The following is a 16,399-nucleotide window of genomic DNA, read 5'->3' as shown; positions in this document are numbered from 1 at the left end:
CGAAAACCCAACAGATTATACCAATTTAAAGATGCTGTTCCCTAATATTTGCAATAATCCCTTTGAACACCCCCTGGCACAAAAGGTAAAATCAAACAAAGAGGAGACAAGTCACAGAGAGAGGGTCAGCATGGACCTTCTCCCCTTGGGTCCAGCACTTCACAACCCTGACTGATTGCCAAAACCAAATCACACCAGAGACGAGCTGAGCTGAGCCACTCCCCTTTCATTGTGCAAGTGTTCTATTTGTAAAAATTGAAGGCCTTCTGCCTGAGGCAGTATCTGTTATCTTTAATCAAACTGGTCCTAAAACCACAGAATCCCTAAAGGATTCTACACCCTAAAGGATTCTACTTAGATTTTTCAAAGTATCTGCTTTTATGACCTCTCTGGGGAAAAAAAAGGGACAACATAACCGTGCTAAAAGAGCATCATATCAATACCTGATTTTCTCTGCATCAAACAATCGCTGAAGTGGCCTCTTGAATCTCTTCCTTTTAGCAAACCAGTCTTTCTGTGGGTTAAAACATTGAAAATATTCAGATACTCATTGCACTAAATTAAAATGAGAAATCAAGAGCAGTAAGCAACAATTCTTCAGGGCTAAGTGTTCAAATAAGATTAAGTTAGTTCAAGGCAAGAAGAAAATCTTTGTTCAACACCTTCTCCCTACCTAGCAATTATTTTGTTTATAAAATGCAAGACAGGATATTTCTTTTATAATACTAATGACAAAAAAGAAAGCAACTGGAGCTTATACCATTATTATCCATAGCTCCAGGTTACAACATACATGTAAAGGCTTATGTTGCCAAAGGAACCTAGCTTCCTTTGGGGGACCTATTGATGGACTGTTATGTGGATCAGATTCACGTAAACAGCAAAGGGTTTGATCTTGTTCCAAATTGGTAGATTTGAGACCTGCCACTTTACCCTACCCCAGTGGAGGCTGCAGCACAGTGAGTTGGACCTGCTTCCAGCAGAGAACACACAAAGATGAAGATGAAGAGGTAGAATGACACCATCATCAACACAATTAAATACAGCCTCAGTTCATGGTTCATACAGAATATCAACTTGTAACTGAAGATGGACTCTTACCAAACTCATCCGAGCTTTGATTCGCTCATGGTCAATTCTTGGGATCAGTTTCAGAGAAATGGTGTTCTGGCTTGGCTCAACGTAGTCCACCTGAAAAAACATGCAGTACATTTTAAAAAGTCAATAGGTGAGACAGGGCGCCATAGCAAGTACTAATATTTATTCTCACAGCCGAAAGGGAACATAATGGCTTCAGACTAAGCTCCTCCATTTTTACAGCATGATATAATGTTTGTGATGCTAACATAAAATGGTGTAATACATACAAGACCACAAATGCAGCTACCTGGAAACAGAAATTGTCAAAAAAAAAAAGCCATATGTTTTCGCTCTGTACACAGCTCAACATTTACATAATTTACTTTGTCCATTGTTTGAATTCAGCAACTGCCCTAGACTGTGTGTTTCATCAGCCACCTCGCTCATGGAGTGGGGAATTGGATCTTACATTAGAAATGTACAACTTAAACACAGACCAGCACCAGGTAACAGGTAATCCACAATCCAGCAAAGTCTGAAATCTAGGACAACCCTAGGTCAATAGGGTACTGGCATTGGGACACTATCCATATTAGACTGTCTGTCTGTTACGTTACACAGACTGCAAAGATAGAAAGCTTTACCTGTGCAATGTCATCCTTGTACAGACCTCTTTTCAGACGAACCCAGGATTTCGGTTTCAGGTTGGTCACCTCCTTCACCACCTTCAGCACGTCTGTCATTTCCTTGATAGGAACCATCTGTTGGTTCCAGTACCCTATCCGGAGGTTCCCCACACCCTCAATGGCCTGCTTGACATGAGTCTGTTTGTATGCCTCAACATAAATGTACCCCTTCACATGCTCAGGGGAAACAACAGACTTGATCTGGATGGGCTACAGGCAAAAAGAAATGACAGAAAAAAAGAATGAAAAATGTGTGCACTTTATTCAAAACAAAAACTTAGTCTGAATACTAAATTCATCACAAAATCAACAACATGCTAACACCAAACTGCAAGTTATTCACTACTACAAGATTTAAGCAATCGTCATTGAAGACAACAAAATGTGTAAACTCCAGTGCTGACAAATAATAAGTTAATGACTGAACATGGTCTTCCACTCCTGCAATATACATTTCTCAAGCATCTTTAGAAAGAAAAAAAAATCAAGAAATCAAACTTCTGATTTCTTAAATTGTATGGCTTGTATAATGCTAACAAAGAATTAGAATATCCTTTATTGTCACGTGCATTCAGATGTCACCCCAGGTGGCACCATCTTAGATACAAAGGAATCCCATCCCATCCTATTGTATGTAGCTTTGGTCCAGAAAGGCAAGATAGTCTGTTCATTCTATTGTTTACTGAATTGATTGATCTCAGCCAGTGTTTTAGCACCTTCAGCACGTCTGTCATTTCCTTGATACAAACCATCTGTTGGTTCCAGTACCCTATCCGGAGATTCCCCACACCCTCAATGGCCTGCAAGGTGGCACGGTAGCTCAGTGGTTAGCACTGCTGCCTCACAGCACCAGGTTTGCATGGGAACATGCAGGTGGTGATGTTCCAAGACATCTGTTGCCCTTGCTCTGCTAGTTGGAGAAGGTTGCAGATTTGAGGGTACTGTTCAAGGTGAGTTGTAGCAGTGCATCTTGTAGATAATGCACACTGCTGCCACTATGCATCATTACTTCTCCACTAATGTGTTGATGATGATGGATGGGGTGCCAATCAAGCTTTGCCCTAGATAACGTTGAGCTTCTCAGGTGCCGTTGAAGCTGCACTCTTCCAGATAATTGGAGAGTATTCTATCATGCTCCTGACTTTTGACTCATAAGTGGTGGACAGACTTTGGGGAGACAGTTGGTGACTTACTCACTATAGAATTCTCAGTTTGTCGTCCTGCTGTTGTAGCCATAGTATTAATATGACTGGTCTAATTCAGCTTCAAGTCGATGGTAACACTTGGGACACTGATATCGGGGAATTTAGCAATCTTAATACGATGGGATGTCATGGGGACATGGTTAGATTCTCTCTCATTTGAGAAGTCACTCCCAAGCATTTGTATGACAAAAATGCAGCTTTGCACTTATTAGCCCAAGCCTGAATGTTGTCCAAGTTTTTCTGATTACAAATATGGATTGCTTCAGTATCTGAGGACTTGCAAATTGTGCAGTCATCAATAAATATCCTGAGGAATGTTTGCTGTAATGTTCCAGGACAAAGGTGATTGGGCTCCCAACAAATCACTGTAGAGGGTTTTCCTGGGTTCCCACTATCTTCAGTTTTGCAAAGACTCTCTTGATGCCACACTCAGTCACATATCTTGATATCAAAGGCAGTCAATCTCACTTCGCTGAATTCAGCTGTAATGAAGTCAGAAGCCAAGTGGAACCCAAAATGAATACTGGGGAGCAAGATATTGCCTTTAAGCACTGCTTGATATCACTGTTGATTACCTGTGCCATCACTTGGCTGATGATCGAGACTAGATCAGTCAGGTAATAAATGACCAGTTTGGATTGGTCCTGCTTTTGGTGGACAGGACATACTTGCGCAATTTTCCACAATGTGGAAACAGATTGCCCAGAGCTGTAGTTAGTCAGTTTTTATTCCAATACTGGATGGTGTCATGGCTTTAGGAGCATCCAGTTTCTTCAGCTGTTGACTTCAGGGTGTTTTTCAGAGAGGGATGGCACAAACTACTCATCTTCTTTGAAATGACTTGTACAAGGAATGAGAATAGCACAACATTTACAATTCTTGGGAACACAACAATTCATCATTCTCTGAGATAATGCCATATTATAAGTCACTATGTATCTTAGAGAAACGCAAGAAAAGCATGAAACAGTCAAATCCTCAACTGCAGTACTGGAAAACGCGCCATTGGATGCTTGCATGTGCCTGTTGGCTAGCTCCACCAATAAAGAGATCTAAAGCTGCTGTTTAAGAACCATAAGGATACCTACTGAATCTGTAAACTGATAAGCGACAAATTTCCTCATCAGTGAAATAGCTGTTGCTCGTTCTTCACCGATCTGGAAAAAGGAAAGATAAATCAACTAACAATTCCAAGTTTTACTAGTTAGAAATATGGAACGTGAAAGCAATTTTTTTTTAAGATCTATCAGCAACTGCTTTAATGTGATACCAAACAGGAATTGGCATGTGAATATGCTTGTGAATACATGGGGCTTCTTCACATGTGAACAACCTGGAAAATGCAAGTTCAAGTGATCTCTAAATTCTCCAGAATCCCAAGCCACACACTACAATGTTGATATATGTTAATAAAGCTCAGCTACAAAAATGATATGTATTTTGCATTTGCTGTTAAATCAAATACGGCATATCTCCAAATACAACACACAAAGTTCTTTTGACTATGGAATTATTCAAATGGTTTCAAGTGGATGATTTCCACAGCAGTAACATGACTTTTCTCTTCCTTGGTATAAAATTCCATTACAAACACAAGTTAAGCTAAAGCATGGCCAACCGAACTCAGTAACATCCATATTATCCACCGGTTGGGCCACTCTACTCAACTGGTAAATAGTACCCATCAATCTCACTAGAAAATAAGACTGTGCCCGGGGTGCAGATCATTTCTGTGGTGAACAAAGTTATACAGTTAATGAGGGGCCCAGAGTAGCGTTGTTGAACAGAAAGACCTAGGGGTTCAGGTACATAGTTCTTTGAAATTTGTACCACATGTAGACAGGGTGGTTAGGAAGGCGTTTAAAATGGGCTGCCTTCTTTGCTCAGACCATTGAGTACAGGAGTTGGGATATCATATTGAAGTTGTACAGGACATTGGTGAGGCTACTTTGAGTACTGTGTATAGTTCTGGTCTCTCTGCTATAGGAAGGATATGGTTAAATTGGAGAGGGTTCAGAAAAGATTTACCAGGATATTGCTGGGATTGGAGGGTTAGCATTATAAGAAGAGGCTGAATAGGCTTCAGAAAAAATGTTGCTAAATTCATTCAGACTCCCAAGGTTGTCACTCTCTACCAACATACATTTGGAAGGAATTTGCAGCATTTTTAAGGGTATAACAAGGTAGATTAAGCAATTGAGATAAACGGGACATTTTTAAGTTGGCTCTCATTAGTGGGGTTCCACAAGAATCTACGCTGGGGCTTTGCTTATTTACACTCAACTGCCCCTTAAATAAAGAGGCAGAGAGGAATGTATCCATGTACAAAGCTAGATGTTAAACAAACAGCGAGGACAGAAACAGCCTGCAAAGAGACATTAAGTGAGCTGGCAACAAGATGGCAGATGGATCATAATGCAGGGAAGAGCTGTGGTCATAAGGGAAAATTCATTCGCAGATTTGAAATCTGCAGCAAATGTTATCTTATACGGTGCTACAGCCTGGAATGACAACAATAGTTTGATTACAAAGCTGCAATCACATGTTTCCAGATATATATAATCTTGTTGTCAACAATACATATTGCAATATGTATTTTATATATATTTTGCAATATATATTTGGCATGTTATTTTCATACCATTCAGAAATGCATAAAGCACAGGACTGCAAATGGGAATAACCATACCTTACATTTCACAGTCCACAAGTTAGGATCTCTGTGCAAATCGAGGGAGAGACACAAAACAGAATTAGTTGAGAGAACATATGCAGGTTTTGGTCAATATAATGATATTCATTTCAAGTTTTGTAAAGTTCAATTAATCAAAGAATCACTTACTTTACACCAGGCAGTAACTGCTGTTGTGTGATGTCGTCTGAGAGTTCATCTGATGCACCATAGAAACTAAAAGAAGAGGAAGATGTTAGCAGGAAACAAACTGCTCAGAATATCACCTTGCACAAAGTGAGTCTCACCCACGCACATGGTACGGGATCAGAGCAAGCTAGGCAAGGCCAGTCAAAAACAGCTGAGACAATATATTATAGCAATGCATTCATACCTAAATATGTAAAAAACAGACTATGAGTAAACATCACAGTTCTGCGTTCTTGTCAGTCGGCCAGTTTCAACTCTGGTCTACGGTCACTATTGCCCGGCCTTGTATGAAAGGGCAATCAGCTGAAAACCTCTGGAGCCACAAAAATACAATCAGACTTCTAATATTAAGAGCTCTGTGCTAGGGGAGCCAGTAGTGCGAGGGCAGTGTCACCAGACTAGCAATCCAGAGGACCAGGCTATTGCTTTGGGGACATAGACCCAAATCTGGTGAACTTTAAATTCAATTCAGTAGTCTGGAATCGAAAGCTTGTCACCAGTAATAGTGACCACAGAAACATTGACAGTTGTGAAAATCAATATGTTATGTTAATGCCCTCTAGGGAAGGAAATCTGTCATCCTTACCTGGTCTGCCTTATGTGACTCCAGATCCACAGCAACACAACTGATTCTTAATTGCAATAGCCTAGGTAAGCCACTCCATTCAAGGCTAATTACAGCGACACCCTCAAAGTATTAAGAAAAAATAATACCTTGATACATAATCCTGATTGGGAGGGTGTTAGACATTCTGGTTTCATCCTGGATAGTTCACAAGTGTCCCTCCAAATGAGTGATAGTTTAGTTATCACTCAACAAAGCTTAGAAGAACAAGTTATTTGTCTCATCTTTTCTACAATCCATGTGGAACTACCACAATGGTACAGCCAAACAGCTCTCCCAATCCTCGACCTTTCATACCAGCTTCCTATTCTTCACGAACCAAACAGATCCATTACATATAAAAATCAACCCCTTTTCCTGACAGATCAATACAACAGTAGCAAAACTCCTATATATCCACCCCAAAGTTTAGCCATACAATGAGTTTTGAATCATAACATTTAATAATTTTTAAAAAGAAACAGAATACTTACTGATCTCCTGCAGTTGGCTTGGCATATTTATTCATATAATATTCGCCAAGTTCCTCTTCTCTTTTGTCTCTGCAAGATGCATTGAATAATTAGCTGCATCATTCAAATAGGTACCATAACTTACAGTGTATTATAAAATTACCTGACATATTCAGAGACACAGCAATGTAATAGTTAAGTTACTGGGCTGTAAACCTAGAGGTCTGGACTGATGACCTAGAAACACTAATTCAATCCCACCACCGCAGTTGGAGGATTTGAATTAAATAAATCTGGAATTTTAAAAAACCCCACCAATAATTGACCACAAAATCACTAAATTGCTTTAAATGTCCTTCTGGTTCTTTAATGCCCTTTCGAGGAGGAAATCTACTGTTCAAGATGTGACTCCAGACCCACAGTTAATTTTGCACTACAAGGATTTGAACAATGAAAATTTATAATCCATTGTATGTGAGAACATAATTTTCATCTTGTCTCAGTCATTAAGACAAGGTAACAAAAGTAAAGCTAAGAGGATCATTCTCAGGCCAATTTTGTTGGAAGTCTAGGTTATACACTTATTTGGCTAAAAGTAAGGGGGATAATCAGAGATAATATCCCTCAAATTTAAGAGTGGGGGAGGTGGAGTTTACCTCCAATGGTTCAGCAATCGTCTTGCCCCGGAGTGATCTTCATCAAGGACCAAGTTGTCAATGTTGGAGGCTACAGAGTACAAGAAAGAATATGAAGACACAATGCAACAACAGACAAATTAACTCCTTGTCAACTAAGATATTACAACAAGACTAAACTTTCAACTTTTGTCCTTTCCAAGTTATAATTCCCTTATCAACACAAGAATTCAATGTATATAAAGGTATACGTATCAAAGACGCCCCGTTAACTAAATATAAACTCAGTCTCAAAACAAAATCCAGGAACAAGTCTCACCACTTAGTCAATTAGAAAGCATTTTTAGACAAAATGGAAGCAAAGTGTCAATGCTAAATTACATTTGGGAAAGTCTAATGAAGTCACATCCCTAAATTTTCATTTTAAAATTGGACACAAGAGAAAAACAACTTACTAACTTTAAAAGATTTTAATTAAAATGGTACCTACAGGTAGAAATGTAATGTAATTGACTGCCATTGACAACTAGAGTTTTTCATTATTTTTGGCTGATTTTGGCTGAAGCTGATGGTTGCTGACTAACTGAACTCTTCCACAAGCTCCAAAGCTTCAAACTTCTTTGTACATGTTATGTGGAAACACAACACATTTACACTGTGATTGCATGGACTAAACTACAATTCCCATTTGGAAGTTATTTAACACCACAAACAGTAACAGATGAAATATTTCACCTACAGGAAGTACTACATACTCAGTAATAGGTACTGAAGACAACAAATGCTGGAGATCACACAGGTCGGACAGCATCCATGACTCTGACTCAGATTCCAGTATCTGTACTAATTTGCTCCTAATAGGTAGTCTTGGAAACTTCAACCCTATTTTCTAACATATGCAAACTCATTCTTCAGAGAACACTTGGAAGCAATCAATCAATCAGAAGACTTGGTCTTTTGAATTTGCCAGTTAGTCAACTGTCCTACATTGAACGGAGGAGAAATAGTACTTTGTCCTTCTCGCCAGCGTATTTAAATATCAACAACCCTGCAGCTATAGCAATTAACGTGCTTGATTTGTATCCCAGCTCTATGGGCTTGACAGCTATGCCCAACCAATGAAATCAGATCTCAGTTAAAACAACAGAGCAGAAGTTGAATAAGAAGCTCAAGATGCCTTTATTACCATACGAATCAAAAAGAACCCAGATTTCCAAATGTGACATATTTGCACAGGCTAGATTCTAACACTGAGGTGGATGTAACAAAAATCTCTATTTGTTCAGCTATTTGTGAATTGACCAGCAAGTAGCAGTATCCTGTGAAAGAAATGTGGGCAGTGCAACAAGTGATGCCCCATGGTGGGAGTTCCTATTGTGGAGTCAACTTAGTGATGTTGAGTGTCTCAGTGAGAGAAGAAAGCAAAACAAAGACAGCTAACCCTCGCCTGCTCTCAAACAGACAAAAGCAAAGTAGAACAAAAGTAGTTTGGAGCGTGCTGTCCACCTACGTGAAGAGTGAATGATGTAAAGAGGATTAAGAATAGAACGCTGTATCCATGAAGCATCTACAAACACACTACACTGGATAACAAAGAAGACCAAGTGCAACATATCATCTCATGTTTGCTTTCTATTGCATTCTGTTCACTTTAAAAAGCTGTGGATATGTCAGGGGAGACTAAAGATTCAGATGCTTGCTATGATAGTGTCTAATCTTACTCAGTCTGACTCATGACCTGAAAAAATGGAGTTACTGTTCATGTAAGTTGACCATACCTAGTTTCTACCAGACCATCATTCTTTCAACTTCTCCACTGTCCCTAAATTGTCAGAGTGGTTACCTGATCTAAATGAGCAGAATATTCCTCCGATGAAATAATAAATTTAAATCTCCTCTGCTGTCTTCAGTTCCCACTACAAACCCAGCTCTCTAGCTTCCCCCAACCAACTGGGCTTCAACACAATTACTTATAACCTTGGTGTCATACTGGTCTCAAGCTGGTCTGTTGATCGTGCATCTGTACCATGATTCAGGCTGCCCATTTCCACCTCAGTAACACCATATGACTCTGTCTCAATTCAGCTCTACTTAAATTCATGCTTGCCTCATTACCTCCAGATTTAATATTCTAACATACTCAATTGTCCTCCTTTGTTCTACCCATCATAAACTAGAGATTATCAAAAACTCTGTTGTCTATCTTCTTTTTTACTCACACATTGGATGTGAGCGTTGCTAGCTTGGTCAGCATTATTATTGCCCATCCATAGGTGGTGAGCTGCTTTCTTAAGTCACTGAAATCTCCATGCTGTACGGAGACTAACAAAATTGTTAGGGAAGGAATTCTAGGATGTTGAACCAATGACACTGTGGGATATATTTCCAAGTCAGGATGGCAAGTGGCTTGGAGGGAAACTTGCAGGTGGTGGTTTTCCCAAGTATCTACAGCCCTTGTCCTTCTGAATGAAAGTGTTGTGGGTGTGAAAGGATCGTACAAAGAGCTTTGATGAATTTTTGCAGTGTACCTTATGGTTAGTACATACTGCTGCTACTAAGTGTTGGTGGTGTAGGATGTGGACAATCAAGCAGGTTGTGTCACTGATCGTATCATTTGAGTGTTTTTGAAAATGCACTCATCCAGGCAAGTGGAGAGTTTTCTATCACTCTCCTGTTTTATGCCTTGTAGATGGTGGACAGGGCCTGTAGCCTTTGCACAATCTAATACCTCCAACCATTTCTTGCTACTACAGAGTGAATCGAGTTGGCTGAAGACTGACATCTGTGATGCTGGGAACTTCTAGATGAAGTCAAGATGCATCCTTAATTCAAAACAATCTCCAACCAGAAGTACAAAAGTGTTTCAGCCTTATCGTTAGCACTAAATGCTGGGTTCCCTCATCATTGAGATGGGGATATTTGCAAAGCATCTTTCTCTAGTGAGTTGTTTAATTGCACACCATGATTCATCACTTGATGTGGCAGGATTGCAGAGCTTAGACCTGACCCATTGTTTATGGAATCACTTAGCTTTGTCTATAACCGGCTCCTTATGCCATTTGGAACTCAAGTAGTCCTGTTTGCTGGCTCCTCCAGGCAGACACCTCACCTTTTGGCATGCCTGGTACAAGCTCCTGGCATGCATTCTTGCACTCTCCATTGAACCAGAGTTGATCCGTTGGCTTGACGGTAATTGTGGAGTTGGGGCTACGCCAGGCCATGAGATTGTAGATTGCGTTGGAAAATGATTCTGCTGCTGTTGATGGTCCACACAGCCTCATGGATGCCCAGTCTTCAGTGGCTTGATCCATTCAAAGTCTGTCTCATTTAGCATGGTAATAGTGTCACACAACATTATGTAACGTAATACCAATCTAAACACAGGACTTTGTCTCCAATAGGACTGTGCGCTGGTCACTCTTACCAACACTGTCATGGCCAGATGCATCTGCAGATGGCAGATTGGTAAAGAGAAGTAAAGTATATTTTTCCATCACCACCTACTGCAGAAGACCCAGTTTACCAGCTATGCTCTTTAGACTCTATCAGTAAAGCTGCTGAGTGTAGTCAAACCACTCCGTGTGGACATTGAAATCCAGTCAAAGAACATTCACGCCATGCAGAGCTCAATACTTTCTCTAGGTAGTATTCATTATGGAGGTGTACTGATGTACCAAGGATGAATGATGAATGCAACATGGTAATCAGCAGGAAGATTCCTTGTCCATGTCTGACCTGATAGCTTGGTGTCAGGAGCCAGTGCTGAGAACTCCAAGGGCAACTTTCCTCCTGACGGTACAGCACTATGCTGCCACCTTTGCTGGGCCTGGTCCACCGGTGAGACAGGACCTATCTAGCGATAGTGATGGTAGCATCTGGGATATTGTCTGTAAGGTATGAATCTGGATCTGTTGCTTGACTAGTTTGTGAGACAGCACTCCCAATTTTAATACTAGACACACCCAAAATATTAGAAAGGAAGACTTTGCAGGGTCGATATGGTTTTTTTGTTATTCTTTCCAATGCCTAGGACAGTGCAAGGTGGTCTGCCTGGTTTGAGTTTTTTTGAGATTTTCTAGTGATTGTTACAACTGAATAGCTTGCTACACCATTTCAGAGAGCAGTTCAGAGTTAACTACTTTACAGAGTCTGGAGTCACATGTAGGCCAGACCAGGTCAGCTGTTTCCTTCACTAAAGGACAGTAGTGAACCAGATAGGTTTTTCTGACAATCGACGATAGTCACTGTCAGACTCTTAATTCCAGATTGTTACTGAAGTCAAATTCCACCATCTACCATGGCGGGATTCCAACCTGGGTCTCCAGAACATTACCTAGATTAACAGTCCAGCAATAATACCATCACCTGCTTTCCCTTGTACTTGCACCAAGCTCATATCACCTATCACCCTGGTGCTCTCTGATCAACTTTGTCTCAAAAACAAATTAATATTAAAACTCTCATTCTTGCTTTCAAATGTTTCCAAAGCCTCTCTCTCTCTGTCAGTAATCTCCTCTAACCCCACAGCTATCAGAGAAGTTCATATTTCTTTGATTCGGGCAGTTTGAGCATTCCCCATTCCCATCCTTCTGGCATTAGTGGTCATGTGTTCAGCTGCCCAGGCTCTAAAGCTCTGGAATTCCCTCTACAAATCCTTTTTAAGATACTCATAACGACACACCTCCTTGACAAAGCATTTGGCTCCTCCCTAGTATCAGTTTGTGGTTAGGTATCAAATTTTGAGTTACAAGACTTCTATGAAGTGGGACACTTTATGACTTTAAGGTGCTATGTACCAACAAAGCGGCATTGTTGCATTTCATGAAGTAGTCGTGAAAGCTGGACTATTACTTTAACAGCCACCAAGCAAATGAAATTACGAGGTCGACAATGTTCTTGCAGGAAAGCAAAGGATAATTAGATGGATCAATGTGGTGCATCATATAATTTTAAATAACAGCCTAAATGAAATCAACTGCAAGGAAGAATACGTATGCACACTTGACCTTGAAATTCCACTATGTTAAGATTAGTGATGGAACATCACAAGTTTGCATGGTTCTTTAACATTCAACTGGTGTTGGTCCAAATAAATGTACAGCATACTGCAGATATGATGAGTCTCAGGGTTAATAGAAATGTTTACACAAATTGATAAATTACAATGGAAAACAGAGGAATGTAGTTAATATTCACATGGTGCAATTTCAAAGCCTCAAATAATTATGATCAATAGACTAATTTGCATTAATATCAAACAATATGCAGAATTGTGCACGTACCTTCAATTTCTTCTGTTCAGAAGGCAACACAGTAAACAGCCAAATAATACCACCAAAATCAATCACATGGTGAACGGGGAACAAAAATGTAAGGACAAAATTAAAACATGGCACATAAGCAGGAATGTATGATGTACATTAAAAACAGAAATGAAACACATAGAAGGGCAAAATGGACATGTTTTCAAAGAGAGAGCACTCAAACTGAAATGCTAAATTACCCTTATACTAGATACTGTATAGTAGGCCTGATTAAAACAAAACATACTAGATTTTTAAACATGAACCCTACTCATCTCTTCAAGCACGGGTGATTGGTATCTTACTCCACATGCATCAATGGCTGATGCATTACATACAGGGAGGAAAGCTGATACTTCATTTATCTGTTAATGCACATTCCGTGGTAGTAGAAAGAAAGTGCAAATCCTATATCTTGCTGACAATTAATCACAGCGATAACCAGTTAATTGATGAACATAAACTTTTAAAAATAGAAACACAACTGCTAGAGTCTTCAAAAACTGCATTCTAGGGACACCTCATTATCAAAAAACCTGCTGCCTTTGCAAATATGAAGTGCTCAGATTGACACAGCAATTGCAATGGTTTACATAATAGGGGCTATCAGGTTAACATTGTAGGACTTGCAGACAGAAGGAAGAGCACTTTTCTCCTAAGATTTTTAAAAAATCTATTTAATGTACCAATTAGCAGTAACCTCGCCACAGCTCACGTCATGCGTCTGCTCCAACTTAATTCCAAATTGTTAACTTACAGAGAATAGAATACTGAAGTCTGAGCTTAAGAAATAAACTCTAAATAATAAGTCTGTCTTAAATATTAAAGCAGGTTTTAATGGTCCAATTTAAATATTTTGCATTGAGTATTCAGTAGATACCTTGAGGTGATCACAACTCCCTGAAGACTGGACACCATTACCTGAATATGTTGCCGTTTTTAAACGCATACCAACAATAACTTTGAGCATTATCAATTCGAAGTATCTGAATAGTCGATGTACAGGATGACTGTACATATTACTACACTCTGTGCTTGAAAGTTCCAGTAGTGCAGGTCAGCTTGAAGTAAAAGAAGCTGAAATCATTTATCAAAGCAGTCTGAATATATTTCAAGCATTTTCATTACTGATTCATGGGACATGACTATTGCTGGTTAGGCCAGCATTTATTACCCATCCTGAACTGCCCTTAAGAGGGTGGTGATGGTGAACTGTTTTCTTGAATTGCTGCAGTCCATGTGCTGTAGGTACACCTGGAGTGTCATTAGGGATGGAATTCCAGGATTCTGACCCAGTGACACTGAAGAAAATTGATATATTTCCAAATCAGGATGGTGAGTGGCTTGGAGGGGATCTTAGGGTGCTGGTGTTCTTATGTTTCTGCTATCCTTGCCCTTCTAGATTGAAGTGGTCGTAGGTTTGAAAGGTGATGTCTCAGGATCTTTGATGAATTTCTGCAGTACATCTTGTACATGGTACACACTGTTGCTAATGACTGCCAGTGGTGGGAGGAGTGGATGTTATGTATTGTAGGTATCCCTCACTGTCGCAAGTTTAAATTGGAAAGGTAGTAATTTAGAAAAACAACAAAAAATGGTAGCCGAAATAACTTTCAAAAATACTCATTTTAGGAAGTAAGGGCGACAACAAATCAAAATTTTCTTCTTGCTTTAGTTTCTCTGCATTTTTGACTTTTCTTCTTAAAAACCCAATAATAGTTGGAGATAAAGCTCAAAGAGAGAGAAAAATAGGTGGATAGACAAGGGGTGATTAAAGGTCAGCCTGGGATAATAAATAGTTACAACTGGAGGCTACTAAAGGCTGACAGCCCATGTGATGACAACAACTCATGCGTGGAGGTCGGGGAGACAAGCCATTTCAACACACCAGCGTGTTCCCTGGCCAACATCTCTGTTTCAGGTTTGTTGCAGTGCTCCAGTGAAGCTGAGCGCAAGCTAAAAGAACAGCACTTCATTTTCCACTTGGGGACTCTGCAGCCTTCTAGACTTAATATCAGGTTCACCAATTTTAGGGGTTGAGGCCACATCCTTCCTCCTACCTCCCCACACACTAGATCTTGTCATAGCATGGGCTGCTACCATGCATAACCCATTGTCAGCTGCTAATCACCCCCATTAGCACTTATTCATTCTCCCAAACTGACCTTTAACCACTCCTTTGTCTATCGCACTGTTTTTCTCTCCCTTTGGGCTCTGACCCACCTATCATTTACTCTCAACCCTCCACCTACTCTGTCTTCTGTATAAATAACAATCTTTACCCAGCTACCATCAGTTCTGGAGAAGGGTCACTGGACCCAAAACATTAAATAAAACTTTTAAGTTCCCTGACTGGAGCCAGTATAGGTCAGGAAACACATTGATGACGGGTGAATGAGGCTTGGTAAGAATTAGAATACAGGTAGAGGTTTGAATAAACATGACAAATTCGGCTCAGACATTTTCGGTCAAAAATTTTCAGACCATAATCGAAACTCTAGTTTTGATATGTAAACCAACTTCAGCGCAAAGGCGAAACGCAGCAGTGGCTGTTGCCCTGGGATGAGATCAGTTAAACTAGAAGGTCACATAGGGTCAAACTCTCAATTCTGGTCAATGCAGCTTAGAACCCCTAGATGGGAAACAGAAAAATCCAGCAAAAATAAAAATGGATGGATATAATCAAGTCAGGTAGCATTTGTGGAGGGAGAAATGAAATTAATGATTTGAGTCTTTGGTTAATTTAAAGTAAATATAAAAGTAGGGGAAGGGGGATGGGAGGCAAGAGCAAAACAGGAGAGGTGAAATAACAAAAGGAATGATGGTGCAAAGTGATAATGGGACAAGAAATATGGGACAAAATAAGATGTAAATAAAAAATATCCAGCACTTGTCCTTTTGAAAATGACAGAGGTCATTTGAAATAGTTGAACTCCTGGTGAAGTTTAGAAGGCTGTAAGTGGCCCAGTTGAAAGATAAGATGCTGCTTCCTGAGCTTACACTGACCTTCACTTTAACAGTGCAGGAAATCAAGATCAGAGAAGTTGAGTGGGGCAAAAAACTAAATTGGTGCTAAAGGAAATATGGGGTTATACTATGGCCTGTTTGTTCTGACCCGTATAGGGGAAGCAGAATCATAAGCAGACAGCATAGCATACTAAACTGAAACTACAAATAAAACACATCAACTGATGAGCGGCACATTTTGCATCTTCTGCATTTGCATATAAAGAGAGAAACAGGCCAGTTGGTCCTTCTGCTTGTAATTACATTTAAAATATTCAGCTGAATAGAATTCATAGCAGAGAAATATCACAACATAGTACACATGGTAACAGATGTTGTGTAGAATAGGCCATATTGGAGAAAGTTTCTTGGCACTTGGAATAAGTTTGTTCAGCAGAGATTGCTTTTTCAATTTTTTTAAAATAAAAAACTATTATTGTCTCTAATCGAAGATTGCTTCAGGTATTCCAGGTCCTGTCTTAGATACAAAGATACAATAAATTGCTACATTAGAAACATATCTAGA

General features: G+C 39.7%; 1 protein-coding gene across 2 annotated transcripts in view; it reads right to left on the bottom strand.

The window, feature by feature from the left end:
- Positions 1-16,399, bottom strand: part of supt5h (SPT5 homolog, DSIF elongation factor subunit) — an 83,347-nt gene that overhangs the window by 46,814 nt on the left and 20,134 nt on the right. The window contains exons 1-9 of one of the 2 annotated variants that reach the window (XM_087983989.1): positions 12,847-13,087; positions 7,586-7,655; positions 6,951-7,019; positions 5,814-5,879; positions 5,661-5,691; positions 4,060-4,128; positions 1,725-1,976; positions 1,102-1,191; positions 444-514 (exon numbers count right to left, since the gene is read on the bottom strand). In XM_087983989.1, coding sequence (XP_087840115.1) covers positions 444-514; positions 1,102-1,191; positions 1,725-1,976; positions 4,060-4,128; positions 5,661-5,691; positions 5,814-5,879; positions 6,951-6,985 — 614 coding nt within the window. In that variant the 5' untranslated portion in view covers positions 6,986-7,019; positions 7,586-7,655; positions 12,847-13,087. Of the gene's footprint in view, positions 1-443; positions 515-1,101; positions 1,192-1,724; positions 1,977-4,059; positions 4,129-5,660; positions 5,692-5,813; positions 5,880-6,950; positions 7,020-7,585; positions 7,656-12,846; positions 13,088-16,399 lie in introns of those variants that run through there. The other variant, XM_043681017.2, reaches the window with a different exon arrangement.

This window comes from Chiloscyllium plagiosum, unplaced genomic scaffold, assembly GCF_037043375.1.
Source record: "Chiloscyllium plagiosum isolate Xiang-an unplaced genomic scaffold, Cpla_swu_hap1 HiC_scaffold_47, whole genome shotgun sequence".
Classification (NCBI taxonomy): Eukaryota; Metazoa; Chordata; class Chondrichthyes; order Orectolobiformes; family Hemiscylliidae; genus Chiloscyllium; species Chiloscyllium plagiosum.
This window is presented reverse-complemented; position numbering and strand designations above follow the sequence as displayed.